At 36.6% G+C, this 17,583-nt stretch overlaps 1 protein-coding gene across 12 annotated transcripts in view; it reads right to left on the bottom strand.

Annotated features, from left to right (window-relative positions):
- Window positions 1–17,583, bottom strand: part of ESRRG (estrogen related receptor gamma) — a 518,556-nt gene that overhangs the window by 197,853 nt on the left and 303,120 nt on the right. The window contains exon 1 of one of the 12 annotated variants that reach the window (XM_059717754.1): window positions 16,463–16,643. The exons of 10 other annotated variants lie outside the window; for them this stretch is intronic. In XM_059717754.1, coding sequence (XP_059573737.1) covers window positions 16,463–16,518 — 56 coding nt within the window. In that variant the 5' untranslated portion in view covers window positions 16,519–16,643. Of the gene's footprint in view, window positions 1–16,462; window positions 16,644–17,583 lie in introns of those variants that run through there. One more of the 12 variants, XM_006264116.4, reaches the window with a different exon arrangement.

Raw genomic sequence — 17,583 nt, 5'->3', positions numbered from 1 at the left:
GATTTTGAAGCCAAAGAGGTTAAGCAGTTTGGACAAGTTTCAGATAAGGGCCCACACTTTTGTATACTTATATGTATTGACTTGAGCCTCTGAACCCTTAGGGTCTGCCCATCATGAATGCTAAGGAAAAAAAGATAAAAAAACAATTCAGGGATCATATGGGCAAGCTTCCAGAATTAACCAAAGGTTAGGTGCCAGTGACTTTCTGAAACGATAAAAATGATGAACAGAGGACTACACTCTCCAGAAGAGCATTTAGTGTTACAGTAAACTGTCTACAACATCACAGAGATACGAACTATAGTATACTTTGAATCAAATTAAAAGTGAAATCAGTCCCTGATTTTATTAACTATTATTATGCACCCCTTCCTGAATAAAAGATATATGCAGAACTCTGAGTGAAGAACACTCATTTTAAAGGGGAGAAAAAAACACTGTTGGACTTCCAGCTAATGTCAAATAAATTTATAAAGCATTGAGACCATAATTCTGGAGCTATCTTGTAGTTTCAAAATTGCTCAGTGTATTCTACTTTTGAGCTTTCATTGCTAGAGATAAAAGGTTGTACTAGCACCAGCAGAAAAAAAATGCAACTGTTTTCAGGAGTTCATAACTATGCTGGAAATATTTCCTCAGGTAGGAAAATTGCCATACAAGGAGTCTTCATTGAAGTGAATTTTTTTTTTTTTTTTTTTACTCTGTGAAGGAAAAAACACCCCAAAGGACAAAACAAATAGTTCTGTTTGTAGAGATGCAAAGATGCCTAGAAACTCTCTCAGTTTTGACACTGTTTAATAACTAGAAAATTATTAGTTATTAAAAACACAGATATTGGAAACCTGCGAGTACTTAATTTTCTTTCATTGTTTTGGACATTTTACGTGAAAAGCTTTGGACAAGTCAGTGAATTCTGATTTGCCTTCTACCCTCTGATAAACCGGTGCAGCTTCCACTGACTTCCAAATTAACCATAATGCATTATAGCTAAACCCCAAATATACACTACCTGCTGGGGGTCATGCTTACTGCCTTGAGTCTGACTGGGATGTATAGTGACTTCAGGAGTGGACTCTTAGGTAGCAGTGTCTCCGTAAAAATAGTAGAGCTCTATTCCATGGAAGCATATGAATACTGGAAACTTTACTTCAACATGAACTATGTGCCTCTGAGTATAGAGTTTGACCCCTTGAAAAGGAAAAGGGGCTATTGTGTGCGTGAGGAAGCTGCAACGCAAAATAAAATGCATCAATACATATGAACTCAATAAAACATAATACTTTCAAAAGCGCCATTACTGGTGATATGCTACTTTCAAAAGAACTATATATAAAATTCCTGAAAATAAAAAAATATGTATTTTTAGAAAATTCTCATTCCTGTTCTCATACAATTAGTGCTTGAAAGAAGGACTATATTTTTAATTATCTATACTTGGCTGACATACTATAAGCCAAATATGCAAAAGAGCCAGATTTTCATGAAAATAGCTCTGTAAATTCTTATACATCAATTTCAGGGGTAAATGATGTAAAGGGAAAGGTGGTGTTGTGTCTTCTGAAAAATCTAGATGGATCATTAAAGGGTTTGAATGATTTTTTTTTGCTTTTTTTTTTAAATTTAGGCAGGTATTTCCAGTCCCTCATTGGAAACACAAATTCTGAGCCCTTCTGGGAGTCTAGTCTAAGATTAATAGGTATTAAAGAAACCCAGAGAAGTTGAGAGGTTACACAAAATATTTATACAAACAACTTCACCTTAAATATGTGTTTTTCTAACAACACCAACATCGCTAGGTCAGATAAAATACTGATTATTAGAAACACAGGAGTGGCTTGGAAAAAGTTCTGATAAATAGAGAGAAAAAAATTCTCCACATCCTGTTCCCTACCCCACACCCCGCTTTGGCTGTCACCGGTATACACCCTTCTTGTACAAGTATAAGAAAGGGGAAACATTTCTGTATGTAGTGAATATAATAAATATGTTTTATAAGATGTCCAATACGCATCTGCCAGAACAGCAGGCCTGTGTTTCTCAACACTATTTAAAACAATTTATGCACAGAACAAAAAGCAGGCAAAAATTAAAACCTGAAACACCCACTTATAATCCGAAATTTATGGCACAAGATTCTATATCAACCGCTACAAAATTAAAACTTAGATATAATGTCCCATCTTTAATATCATGTATTCTTTGTCCCCCTCTCACCTGTTCTCCAGGAACAAAAGTAAATTTTGTGTTAACTCTTAATCCCGTGGTATTTTGTCACTCTGCCTCTTCTTGAATATTATTTTAACACAGGGCAGTTACTCATTTATGCAATTCTAACAAAAAAAAAGCTTCTTTTAATCAAATCTGGAATACGTAATGAGTCCTGTACTTACTTCTCTGCAGTTGAACAGAGACATTTACATAGTCCATTGAACACTGTTTAGTAAACAAGGAGTGTACAGTGCTAGAGTGCTTCTATCTTACTGTCCTTGTAAAAAAGCAAGGCAGGGGTTCTGTTTTTAGTGCACACTTTGGTACAGTGTTAATCCTGTTTTATGTTGTTCACACCTGCTGCAGACCAGCAGCCTTCTGATGGGTTGTGGTTTGTTCTGCTCTGAGTGAATCCTTACTAGCTTCAACAAAAGCTACTATGTTAAACTGGAAACAAAGCCTTAATAGCTACTTGGAAACTTTAAAAAGGGAACGCTGAAAAATATAAATGCCCTATCTTCAATTACTTTTCCACTCTCCACGATATGGAATTTAACTGAATGGTGCTTTAAGTGAACATTTGTTTAGTTCCAAAGGGGGAAAATGGTCATACATATCCTTGTCGCTAGCCTCCCTAGAAGTCGTTCCATTGGGAAAAAAATTTTAGTTGCAAATTCTGCGACACAATATTTTAATGTGCCCTCTGTAACTCAACTATTCCTTTTGTAAAAAAAGAAATAGAATTGCCTTAGCAGAAATGTCTTACTTTCTGAAAACATCTTGTAAACCTTTACAGAGAGAGATTTTTCTGCTTCTGAAGACCCTAGGAACCTTCTTCAGTGCATTTATATACATGGTAATAGGCTAAATTCTGACTTCACTCCTACTGGTGAAAATAAGGTGTAATTAGATTTAAATCAACACATTTACAGCAGCATAATATAATATTAATTAAGATCAGAAGCAGGCTAAAAGGGTCTATAGTACAAGCAGGCAAGGCCATTAGTTTTCCACAATGGAAAGTCTACAGGACTCTCTGCACCTAATTCTTCAAGCCGTAACATGGCAGCTTGGCTCCCAGGGCAGCAGAGGCACAGGGGATGGTGCAGGCTTATGGATGCTGGTGCCAGCAGTACGACCAGCCAACAGCCACCACCTAAACCGGTGCCCAGGGTTTAGCTATGCTACTACTAATCCTAGAAGTTTCTGAGCAGCTCCTGGACTGTACTGAATGTCCTCAACTCCAAGCATGAGAGGATGAAATATTACTAACTTGGAAATAAAAATATCAACCACAATTTTCAGACTTGGATGTGTAAAGCTTGCAGTTAAACCATATCCAGGCATCTAAATAAAACTGGCCTGATTTTCAGATGTGCTGAATCACCCCCAGGTATCATGAAGTCCGTCACAGCTGGAAGTGCTCGGCAGCCCTGAAAAAAATCAGGCCATATTTACTGAGGTGCCTGAACATGCATCAGAGTGGCTAAGTATATGCTCCTAGATTTAAAAAAAAATCACCACAAAGCTCAGTCCTGCTCCAGCTGAGGTCAACAGCAAAAATCTCTATGACTTTAGTAGTGCAGGACTGAACAAATACCTTCCTTTTTTATTACAGATAGGTCATATTCAGTACTGGGAACAAAAGGAGAATCTACTGCTAAGGAAAAAGGATCCAGGCTTATGTACTGCTACGAGTCAGATGTGACAGCAAAATGAAGTTAAAGAAAACTCATCATAACAGATACCCAGTATTTCTTGCCCCTTTTATTTTCTCAAGTCCTCCTAAAACTTGCTGCATGTTGAACTACAGTATAAAAGCATACTTCCTTCCAGTCTGAGCCAAAACCTAGGGAACAAGAAGCGTCAGCTCCAGCATCAAAAAATATATTTCAAAGTGAATATATTCTATTTACACACACTGTAAGCCACTCTTCCACGATTGGTGACATATACTAGCCTCTGTGTAAGTGGGAACCAGGACCCTTCAGCGTTTCTTTTTTCCTGCTACCCCACCTTCACTTCTTTCTTCTCTGGAAGAGAGAGTGACAAGGTGCTTCTTCACACAGAAGCCAAGTCCCTACATCTCTTGAAATAGCTATTGGAACCTCTTTCGTAAATACAATGTTGGTTAGAAGCGAAAGAAAGCAGTTCTCTATCTATTCACATTTATTTTACATCTCATAAGGAAAGATGCACTTGATTATCATATTCCTTGGCAGCTTTTAAATTTAGTGAGGAATCTCCAAGATAGTCCACCAATATTATGTCAGGATAAGCCATCACACAGATGGCTTTGTATATTCTGTATCTCTCTCCCCCCATTTGTAATGGGTTAACAAAAAAACAAAAAAAATTAAAAAGAAAGAAACCCACACACAACAACAAAAATTGCTAAACAAGCTTAATATTTTTACCACTCTTGTGATTCAACTGCCATAACTAAGGGAAAAAAGGGATTGTTCTTACTTAGTCTTGACATCGCAGCCTCCTTAAGACTACCCAGGAGTGAGATCTTTGGCAAAAAGCCAACACTGCTTTTAAGAAGACACAGAAAATGTGGTGGTAACCTTAGTATTTCCTGGCCACACTTACTTGCCTCCTCTAGGCAACTCTTTACTAGCACAAATGTCATGTCCTGACAATGAATTTTTGAACCCGAGCTCAGCTTCTATATTGATTTCCTTTCTCTAAAATGCTACTGAATCATTAGTTCTTTAACGTTCTGCCCCATGATAAGGCCTGATCCAAAGCTACTGAAGTGAATGGGAATCTTTCAAAGGATTTCAATACTTTTTGGATCCGGCTAATATTACTAAAAAATATAAAAAGAGGATGGTTTTTAAGAGATCCATAGAAAGTCTGACATCTACATACCTTGTGTGCCTTTGAAAATCTTCCCCAAAGTTTCCATGTGCTCCAAAAGCAAGTTATTTTGTAAAACACTTTCATCTACCACATTCCTATGAATGGCCCAGTCACTGTACATTTAAAACACACCAATTCTACATTTGGGCCATTCCCTCCTATGAAACTGAATGTGTGCTAAAAGGATATTGAAAGCCTCCAAGAACATAGTACTTCAGAACTTGGATTTTAATAGGGCAGGTTGCTTTCTGTAAGATTGTAAAATTGCTTTAAATGACAGAATATTCCACTTCAGAAGCCACAGCAACTTGCATGTGATGTGGTCCTAGTGGTTCACATATGTATTGTTGATTCAAAACCTAGGCTATCAGTGTGTGTGGGGGGGGAAATGGTGTTCCCTGCCAAACTCGCTACCTGCTGCCTTCAAGCACTGTTTCTAAGTATGCCCTCTTCAGAGAAAAAAAAAAAAGTTAAGACTACTTTATTTTGATTACAGTGCTTTCCCCAGGCAGGAAATTTTATTTCGGTTTGAATCTTTAAACCATTACATTTTCAGTGATGCATTTTTATATTTACAGTTGACATCTTCATAGAAGAATGGAACCTTTGAGCAACAGCTCTAAAGCATGAAGGTTGCCTGCAGTAAGTACTTAAATTATTTTACACCCAAATGGAGCCAGTTGTTTTTAGCTAAAATTTAATAAACCTGAAATCGATGACCTTTCTTTTACTGAAAGCCTAGACTTGTGAAAAAGAACTTTCCCAAGAAACATAGTTTGGCGAGCTAATGCCAAACAAAGGGCTATTTAAAGCTGAACACTTTGTCAATTTATCAGCTTGTGAACATTCAGTTCCTAAATTCCCTACTGCTGCCTCATATATAGAACAGTGGTGCCTTGGTTAATCGAATACTATTGATTTGAGAGTGTCACGGTGATCTCATTGAGAGCAATCAATAATAATCCAAAATCAATCAATCTACTCTTGCACTATCATTTATCAAATCTGAATACACCAAAATTATTTGCAGTCATGAGAAAGAGAAAAATATAGCAATAAGAATAATAGTTTTAAAAAAAAATCAGTGAACTTTGCAAAGGACAGTAACATAAGCAAATGTGCCCTCACCATGTGGCAGTTGCCAAGTTAATAAGGAATCATACTTTTCCTTGCAAAACGGTGGGCTTTTTTTCTTGAGAGGATTTTGACATACGCTTTCTCTCTCAGATGTAGAAACACACACCAAGTGACGGCACAAGAGAGTCACACCAGTAAATGCTCAGGCATTATTTTACAAATAATAGTATTATGAACTGAATTTCAAATGTGCATCCCCTGTACATTCCAAACGAACAAGACAAATATGTTGGAACATGAAGCAAGTGCACCTTCTTAGTTCAGCAATTGCACTTAAGAGGACAGAAGAGGATAAAAATACTGAATTTCCCCATATATGAAATAGATGTACCCGCTTATCAAAGGAGATCTTTTTGTTGTTGAGGACTCCTTCCCCAACATATTCATCTGTAATTTAGCTAAAGTAATGACTCCTTCTCTTCATCACAGCATGCTCAAAAGCACCTTACTATATAATTTAAATAGAAAAAAAGCCCAAAGTGTCTAAAACATTTACTTTTGCTAATGTAAAAGTGTTGGCATTTTACTTCATTCCCGATAAGCTGGTGCCAGTGGAAGTGATTATTCTTTTCTTATTCAAAGCATATCAGCAGTTTGAAAGCACTCTCAATCTTATCAGGTGTATGAACAGCACAGTTACTGAAAACAGTTTGTACTGCTCCTCTCTCTTTCTGCCAGACTATCAGATAAACCAAACTAACTGTATTTACACGCAATCAAACGTAAGTTGTGAATTCAATGTACTGTAGCCTGTTTCTAGCATGCCACAGGTTTTTTGTAGCAAAAAATGCCAACAGTGAAGATCCATACCTCATAAAAAGACAAAAAAAAATACACAAAAAGTGTAAAATGCAGAACAGGCAAGAAAAAATAGGATAAATTGAAAATGAATATTTCTGAAGTAAAAAAAAAAAAATTACTTGCCTCCAAATATGACACTATCATGTAAGCCCAGTACGCTTAAAAAAACAGCATTGCAGAAACTGGAGAGAATAGGTTTTCAAAAATACTTCTGAGTAGCTCATTATTTCCTTAAATGTAATCCTTTTTACTTTCTCTCTCTCTCACCTGCCTATATCTGTAGAAAGAGCTGTTACAACACAATAACAGGCATTTAAATATTTTTACCAATGCCAGGCAGCAGACCAGACTGAAACCAGTTCTATCATCCATAATAATCCAAACTTAGTTGGATATTGAAATTGTTAAAATACTTAAAAAATGCAAAAGGAAGTTTAAAAATTATCTCAAGACATATTGAGAGTGCTACTGGTAAACGCTCAGTAGCATACCCTTCATTAGCACTCCTGTTCCTATAGAAAAAAGGTACCTCTCGTTTTTACAAGGCAAAATTCTCTCATGTGCTCAGGACTTTAATGCAAATAGAGAGCAAGTCCACTGGCTTCAGCAGAGGTCAGAATTTGGCCCAAACGATGTGGATTTGGATAGATAGATAAAGAGTTGATGGAATTTGAGAGGAAACATTAAGTTTGTTCAAACTCGTGATTAATTACGACATCCTTCTCCTATGAAAGAATCTGCTGCTTAAGCTACTGTGATGAATGCTCCTTTACCCCACCCCCACCTCCTGACTTTTGCTGAATACCTCTGATAGAACAGAAAAGGGCAGGCACGTGCCACCACCTGAGCCCATCTCGTGCTTCTGTCTGGACTCCAGGAACAGAATGAGCCATCCCCTAGATTTGTAGGAGAACAATGAGATGAATTAAGCCAAGTGTGCAGTGCTGTATAATTCAGCCGATTGTTGTTTCTCCATCTGTGACACCACAGCCCCATGATTGATGGGACAGGTGTCATTCATACTACCGTAAACCACTGACAGTGGCTTCTCAGCTCTTTTAATACAACCCAGCACCAACTGTACCCAATCAGCTCCTCGTATGAGAACGTATGGTGCCCATAAGCCTTTATTCAGTTATCAGGAATTCTAACTTCACCCGTTTATTGCTCCTGGGAACAGTTGGTTAAAGACATGGCATGTCATGCCACTTCAAAACATCTGATCTGTCCCACTAGGTTAACGGCTGCTATGAGAACATTGCCAGGGAATTCTTTCGCTGCTGGAAAAATGGATATAATTTAGTAGAGGAAATCCTGCATTCATGGGCCGTTAAATTACTATGGTGAAAAAAATAAACCCTTTTGCTATGGGAAATTTATGTACTTTTTTTAAGAATTCATTAAAAATGGTTTGGAAATCAATTCCCATTTGCTTAGTTTCAGAATTGTTTATTGCTTCTGAATCTTACTGTCTTTAAGATAGCATTTACTTATTACTAGCCTCTACTTTTACTGGCTCCTCTTTTCTCCTGTAAGAAAAACGACTGAAGTATTTCACTCAGCAATATACACCAGTCTTCCAAAATATAAATTCCTCTGAAAACTATTATAGCCATTACACTTGTTAGCTGACTTTACCCCAGACTATTTAAGGAAGAAAACTGCCTCGTTAACTTAAAAGGACATCAGCATTCTCCACCAAAAAAACAAAAACTAAACCCTGCAGCTAACTTGAGGAAAGAATTACCATGCAGAGATCTGCTTGGGGGAAAAAATGAAAAAAGCAAATAAAGAATCAAGGTTCAATCAATCCTTTCTCTCTGTTGCATTTCAATGTGTGGAGAATTATTACAAAGAACTGGCTGACTAAACTGAATGGCTATGCTAAGTTAAAAGAGAGCATGATTTCACCATTTTACTAGCTATTGTTTTTTGTTAGGTTTTCCCATTTTACATAGGCTTAAAAAGTTTCATATGTGAGATAAGAAAGTAGGTGTTTGCTCCAAGAATATTTCTGTAAACAAAACCAAAAGGAGAAAAATAAATGAAACCTCACGGAAAAGGATGGAATGATTAAAACAAGCCACCTCCTCCTCCCCTCCCTACCCATCCCTGCGTCTTTATATGGGAAGGAATTTAACTAGTGGTTAGGGGCAAGTCAGCATCTACATTTCAGATGGACTTGTGCATTATATTGGCCAGTATCTGCACATCTGAGTGTTTTTAAACAGAGAGATTTTAATTTTAGGCTATCTAGTTCCTCAAGGGTTCCCAATACACTTTTTTAAGGCTGTTCAAACAAGCATCAACAAAATCAGCAACATCTTCTTATTCTAACTAGCCACAGCCATCAATCTCTGATCACACCTATTAGAATCTCTTTGTAGCCTAACACTACATCTTGCGACAGCTTGACCAGTTGTTTAAGAAAAGGGTGTGTGATGGAGCAAAGCTAAATCGACACATCTGTGATACTTCTGACGCCCCTCAGCATGGCTAATATTAATTTGTTTTCTTTGGCTAGGTAAGTGCTGCCAAAACACATTACATATGGTATGTAGTTCCAATCAAAATGATGAAAAGGAGATGTGCAATTTTGTTTCACTCAAAGCAACATGAAAAGACACAGAGGAATAAGTAAGACAAGGGATGACTTGCAAAGTAATAATCTAGAGAGTATGCATGTATTCTATTTTAAAGTTTGGTGTCAGAACACAGCCCTTTATCCAACTGTGTATATTGCTCTATGTAGAAATCTGTGCTCAGATTTTTACACAGGAAAATGAATACATTAATGATAAAAGAGATATATTTAGACTGTTCTCATATGCACACACATACATCATCATATTTCAATAGGAACTACAGAAATACACGGTCACCAGTCGACACAAGAATATTACAAATGGATTGATTAGACTGGGGAAAAGGAACCTCTGTTTAATAAACCCTTGACATACTAACTTCTGCAGTATATTGATGAACTATTCTCCAATTGCATGTATAATGTCCTGTGTTACAAGGTTTCTTATAAGGGTGCATCATAATGAAGGCTTAATATATATTTTTAACTCGGTGTGCATGTGTGCATGCATGTGTGTGTGCGTGTGTGTGTGCGCGCGTGCATGTGTGTCTGTGTGACAGAGACAGAGAGAATTGGTTTGGTGCAAATCAAAACCAGTATACATGTAAAATATATTTAAAAGAAATTCTATTTAAACTTTATCCCAAACCAAAACCCTATCACCTGTCTTGGAAATCGAACTCAATCAGAAAACATGTGTGCTTGTTATATATTCAGTAAAAAGGTGCCTACCATACCCACTCTAAACTCTCATTAGTAAAGGATCTTTACTATTAGTAAAGGATCTTTACAATTCATGGAGTTTTACGCAGCAACAATCCAGGAAAATTTAAGCAAAGAAGGTTTAAGAAAATGTCACTTCCCTCTAAAAGAAATGTAAGGAGAGGCTGGACCAGATGATAAAGATCTGCTTCATAATATAGTATAGAGAGGTAATTAAGGGAACTTATTTGGAAAGGCAAGAATTTCATTAACATTAGCCTGCTCTATAGAGCAATGGGGAGGAAAGAAGCACTGCATTGTTTGAAAGGAAGAAATAACTTAGTGCCATTCCACATATTACATAAACAAGGAAAAGAGATTTCAATGTTTTGAAATATGGCAAAAATAAGAGATGCTTTTCAGAGCATGCATGTCAAAAAACACATAGCATAATATCTATTGTCTGAAGTTCTCTGAAAAGTACTGAAGAAACGGAAAGATAAAATCCCTGTAAGAAATTAAGGGCGATGCACAATTCAGTTTTAAAACAAAATTTAAATGTTAACATTTCAGCATGTATTTACCTGTGCCAAGCATGATTTAGAACATTAAACAAAGGATGATATTTTAGGAGAGAGGGGACTAAAGGAAATTAAAATTTTAATGTGTATTTTATTTTTTTTCCTCAAGGCTAAATAATTATATTAAGGACAGGTAAGTTTTTGTTTTTTTCTCTAAATACACACACACACACACACACACACACACACACACACACACACACACACACACACTTTGAATATAAGCCTGACCATGTGTCAGAGGACATACATGATCAGAATGTGATTTTCTAAAGAGGGGCAAAAGTTACAAGAGTGTAATTAAATACTATTATTCATGTAGCTTATTAAACTGTTCAAAGTACAATGTAATTAGGTGGCATGTATTATAGATAAAAATATTAATATAAAAACTAAATGTGTTGGAAGAAATGAAACATATGACACAAAATAAAATCAGAATCAAGTTACCTAAATCGCTATTCTAGTAAGTTTCTTTTCAATGGCAAGAAAAACCTACAGATAAAGTAAAATATTCTTAGAAAGTAACTGTATATGGAGAAGTTGATCACTTATGTATGGTCTTATCTCTATACACTACATACAGTATACTGTACATGTATAAAACATGCACACACACGTATATACATCTATCATCTTTTCTGCAGACATAAACAAATCATACATATAAACTATATATATTGGTTTAATCACACACCTGCCTAAATATAATGCATATTATTATATATACAAATAAAGTATGTATGTATATACATATATGTGCACAAGTGTATGATTACAACAATCAAGTTAAAATGAAAAGATGTACAAAATATAAAAGAACATGTAATAAGTGGAATGTCAAGCTACAGAGATTGTTGGTGTCATCACTGCACTATCAAACATACACATGAGTATGATTGGAGACAGAGAGGCTAAATATTTCACTGTCAGAGCATGTTGAGAAGTGCAATTCATTTCTCTCTCATGTGCTTTAGGACAATGACAATTTAATACAAGGCCAGTGGATGTAAAAGAGATAAAAACTGAACAAACTGGCCCAGCATAATCACAGATTTCCTCCAGAGAGCTTGCTAGCATGAGGCTCATATGCACTTGTAACAGATCAACATTTTATTGTTTCTTCCCCCCATGAACCTGCCGTGAACAGAATTCAGAGCAAAATATGTCTCATGATAGAGCCTACTTTAAACTTCAGAGGGGATGCTGAACAAGAGTGACTTAAGAATTTACTATATCTATCCTGTGCATTTTAATGACCACTATAATGCTAGCAAACATTAATAATAATTGGCCACTTGTTTGAGGGTTCTAAGTGTGACATTCATTCATTCTTATACTTGCAACATGGGTGAAAACAATCTCACAGATGGCAAAGATGATTTCATTAGAAACATTCTGTAAAATGTACTGCTCAAAAAGAATTAGGAGCCAATATCATATCTTAACTGCATAACGTATGAGATGTGCTATAGAATAGAGGCTGGTGTAGCTTTAAAGAATATGGGCTTACTATACTTGCCAGCTACTCTAAGCAAAGTATGATTCAAGTATTGTTAAATATAATCATGGACCAGTTACCTTCTTTATTTGATGAATAGCACCATGTATTTGAAATTAATTAGAAAAGTAGGGCTTGGCTAATGAGGTAGTCCTTATCTTTTCTCAGCAGTGCAAGCACAAGTATTTTTGTGCTGGCTCAATATTTTTTAAATGCCCAAAGTGCTATTAACTAAGTTAAAATCTGATTAAAATAAGAGCAACACCTAAACTGTCGTAACAGTCTTGTACAGCTCTAAAAAAGTAAAGATTGACTATTCCTTTCTTATTTTAGTATGTGTTTTGAAAAAGACATGATTTGTTATTAGAGCTCAATATTGCTTCCATTCTCTTCAGCATCTCTGAAAATAGTTGTGTAAGAGCGCAGTTATCCTTTACTGCAGAATACTGAGTACAGTGCCTTTCTACATATATGCCTGGGTTTTAAGGAAAGAAAATTAGAACGCTACAAAAAGAGATAGTATGTCTTGGAAAGGGGAAAGAAAAAAACAGTAGAAAAAATGATCAGCTATTCAAGAGAATTAATGGATATCCACAAGGGCTTTGCTAATAACACGGGTTAATTACCACTGCAACGCACCAGGCTCAGTAAATAAAAGAGCACAACCATAAACACATTAAAATGAGCAACCATCACTATAAGAAGGGCCAGCCCCAGTAAATGAAAAGCTGTCAGGCAGCCATTTCAGCACAAGCCCTTTACACTTAGCATTTTAAAACTTGCCAACAAAGTCTATGGAAAAAAAAACCCCCAAACAAAACCTAAAATCTAAAATAGAGAGAAGCGTGGAATAAGCCCCACTTACTGTCCAAGGAGATAACATAAAAGGGATCCAGTCATTCAGACACACTTTTAGGTTCACTCCACATCAGAGCGCTGGGTTCCACACTAGGTACTTGATATGGGTATTGAGGCCTTATCGTTTTGAACCTGAATGCTGTTTTCTTTATTTTTTTAAAGAGTTAATGTGAGACCTAATACTTCTGGCACATGAGGTTAAAAGTCTCCACTTCTAAGAAACTGTAGAGTAGAATCAATTGTCACTTCCCACTTATTTACAAAGAAATACTCGCCAGTCCGCCCCTTTCCTCTACTTACAAATTGCAGGTATTTCCAGATCATAGTCTTTGGGAATAAGCAGTTTTATCATAACATTTTTAAAGGAGAAGAATGAAACTCTCCTATTTTACACGCGTGCTCGCTCTCTCTCTAGGTACAGATAAAAATATAGATATATAAATATTATACAAAAGATGGGCCATTCCTGTACTGAAACATGATCACATCTAGAAAAATATTATTTAAAACGTGCACTGGTTATCATCATGCTAAAGTGCCTTTGCTGCTCTGTGTGATTTCTGTTTAGACCCACTTTCTCTATCTAAAATTACAACAGTGCTAGTCAAGCTTTATTTCTTATAATATCTGTATTTTATCTCTTGTCCTGCAAAATAAAAATCCACGCATATTGGGTTCTTTATGTTTAAATTTCTTTTTCTTTTTTTTCCTTTCTTTCTTTTTTTTTTTTTGAGTGGAGGAAGTAGGTCAGGGGTCGGGGGCTGAAATTCATGGAACAGAGTGAGCCACAAAGGGCAAATGTACATAGTGCAGAGAAGCTATCTGTAGTCACAAATCTATTCAGTTTTCTATGTTTGGCATTCAGAGATCATGTTTAAATTTACTAAACTAGTTCCTCCCCCTCCTCCCCTTTTTTGGAGTATTTCAATTGCCTTTCCTTCTTCCAACAGCTGTGACAACTGTTAAAACAGTCAGTAAAATTAAGTCTCCTCTATAATCCTTTAGTCAACGTTACATTTTAATCTGAAGTTGAAGGCGATTTCATGTTATGAACACACTGATTCATTTAGAATGATTAAACTGACACATATGTCAAAATGACCAGATATATTTATTGCATCTGTTATGTTATTAACTATTATTAATTATGAGTGTTATTGTTATTGCTGAAAAAGCAAAAGCCCAGTTGCAGCTGGCTTTAAGTTATTGCATTCTTGAACATGCTCTGCCTCAAAATCAAAGCATACCTAATGATGATCAGACAGATGACTGTGCACTCCCAAAATGTTCAGTCAATTTTTAGCATGATCGTCCTCTATAAAGTGAGAACTACTGAAATTAGCTACTATGTTTACTTCATCTGCAAAACTGCCTTTATGTTTCTATGTGCATAAGCAGATGATAGCATACACTCAATATGCAATTAATATGAATATTAATAGCATGCAAAACTGTGGTTTATTAACTGAGACAGATGCGTTTCTGAGCATTAGGTGTTGCTATCTATCCACTCAACCATCTACCTATTAGTTCCCACTTCCGGACAATAAATTGGTATTAAGAAGACTTTTAACTGAGCCAAAGGGGAAAAAAGAATTGGTTTGAATCTTACACTAGAGCCAAAAAGACATGTGCCTCTATTTCATTTAAATGCATCTACTTTAAGAGGCTTATCCAAACTAATCATTCAAATTAGCTGTAAGAACATAAATGCAAGAAAGCTCCTTAAAAGTATCTAAAAAAAAAATTAAAATCTCTATTTTTTAAAGAAAACTTCAAATATTAAATGCAAGTTGTGGCAATTGTATTCATACATATGTGGAGACATTTAATGCTATACAGTAGTTCACTGAGCCCTGATCTGTTAGTGGGCATCCTACCTTTGTTTATTTTCATTTATTTACTCCAGAAATTTTACAGTGGATCCTCCCCCTCTTCCCATTCTCAAAGTGTTTTTCCTTTGGCAAGTCTATCTGCTGCTGTTCTCTTTATTTCCCCAACACACCATCACTGCAAGTCACTTTTCATCTCTGGCTTAATTACAAATAGCAATGTAATATGCAGACACTACGGACAGCTAGTGGGCATCCACCTCTAATACACTGTCTGTCACCTCTCAATACAGCCTTCCTACATACTACATCTAGGGCTACGTTTTACTATCAGCTTTTGCTTTTTCTTCAGTATTACAGTCATTGCGCATCTATGTAACTGGCTCGACATAAAGAAAGATGAATCAGTGACAACTCCCATGATATACTAATATTTAAGCCTGATTGTAGGCTGAAATCAAGTTTATGAGCCATGCATCAAGACTGAATGCTTGATTTTTTTTTTTTTTTTTTGGGGGGGGGGGAGGGTTTCTAGTTTAGATCTCAGAAAGTCTAAGCCCATATAGGTGCACATATATTAAAGTAGGTAGTTAATAGGTACAGATGAAACAACTATATATGCTGTACATTAAAAAGTACTTTACTGTCTTTTGTGGGGAAACAACCAAACAAAACAGGCTAATTGCTCAGCATGCTGCATTCAGCCAGTTCTCTATTAAAGTAAAAACATTCAAATCAGTTCGGCCCTTTTCATCCTCAGTATTTGTCTCTTATTAGAAAGTGCAAATTTCCCTTGTTTCTAAATGGATTTATCCGTCAGCACAGTGCTGGCTGAACAGTATCTCAGACTCAAACTGCAGAAGGCTAGTTTTCAGTATTATTCCTTAAGAGAGGAATTAAGCAGTCATGCTATTTTCCTGACTAACTGCACAGTCAGAAATGACAGGGAGACCAAAATATCTGTCAAACTGCAAATACATGAGAGGTACTGGTATAAATCATTTCTAGCCTATATTCTTTTAAGCGTCCCCCTCCCCCCCCCTTTTTTTTTGCCTGGGAAAAACGTGTCCTACTAAAAGACACATTTTAACAATTCACTAAGCATTTCTGCCAAGTGCCTATTATTAGTACCTGAATAAGAAGTGACTGTCACACAGCTGTTTTACTGACAGTCACAGGGCTTTGACTCAAAGGTAACATTGTAGTCAGAGAACAATTCTCCACTTACTGAATTAGCAGATCACCCTCAGCACACAAAAAAGACAAGACAGACACAAACGACCACTCATGCACACAGAAACCACAGAGCATTACCTGAGTCAGTGTTTACAGATTTTCTCATTAAAAAAAAAGGGGGGGGAAGGGTGGGGGGGGGGAGAAAGGTACCTACTCTTCTTCGTAGTGCAGGGAAAAAGATTCAGGAAGGCAAAGTTCTACCGAATCCATGTGCGCTCGGCAACCATTATTTGTGCACCCCACTATAAATCAAAGTTTCCTTGACAGAGCACAGTGCAATTAACACAAATGTTCTCCTGGTGACAAGCCTATAGGCACAGCCAGTTGGGACCAAAAGCTCTCACACTCTCCTAATCAAGGACTTAAAGCCCCGATTGGAGCTTATTAATATGAAGTAGGGCTTTACATATGCAGTCCCACTGGCCCAGACAGGCACTGGATTGGTAGGACATTAGCCAATCCGCTGGGAGGAGAACACAGGCTGCACAGATTGAGAAGAGCCAGGCAGGTAGAGAGGGGTGGAGAAACTGAAAGAGACTGAAAACAGAGTGGAGAGATAATAAAAAGAAATGTAAATGCTTCCAACATTTTCGAAAGGGCTACAAAGAAAAGCTAATTCACTTAACTCTCTAGACACAAGATGTTTTCTAGACTTAAAAACAGAGTTTGCCAGGTACCTTGCCAGGAAGAAATACATGCAGACTCTCAGTAAATGTTGGGAAGAATTCATCATAAGGTAGAGAATGAAGTTTGTGCTCCCATTATCTGTTTCATTACATTTTTTTGGAGGGTGGGGGGAGTGGAGGGGCAGGGGAGTTGAGTTGGGGTTTGTTTTTAAGGGCTTTGATTTTTCGTGCATTAATACTTTTTTTGTTTGTTTGTCTACCTTCTGATCATCCTGGTTTATACCGAGCACTTAAAATCAAACCTAGTGTTTTAAAGATTCTGGGTAACTGAACTTTCAGCTGCAGGGTTGTGTTATTAATTCATATTTAGAACTGAAATTCTCAGTTATCTGTACATACTGGACACTAAAATTAGCACTTTAAAATGCATGTCTTTTAACAAGATGGTTGCACATGGGATTATGAGTGTGTATGCGTGAACATATAGGTGAATATACAGACTGGGTACAAGTTATCAGGGGTATATTTAGCACCGTCTCACCAAATTCGGACATTCAGAATTTGTTCATAAACAGAAGGAAAAACTCCAGAACAGATCAATTTATTCTGTAACTGTGGTGGGATTATAGTGGACTAAACTCTGCATGTT

This window comes from Alligator mississippiensis, chromosome 1, assembly GCF_030867095.1.
Source record: "Alligator mississippiensis isolate rAllMis1 chromosome 1, rAllMis1, whole genome shotgun sequence".
Classification (NCBI taxonomy): domain Eukaryota; kingdom Metazoa; phylum Chordata; order Crocodylia; family Alligatoridae; genus Alligator; species Alligator mississippiensis.
This window is presented reverse-complemented; position numbering and strand designations above follow the sequence as displayed.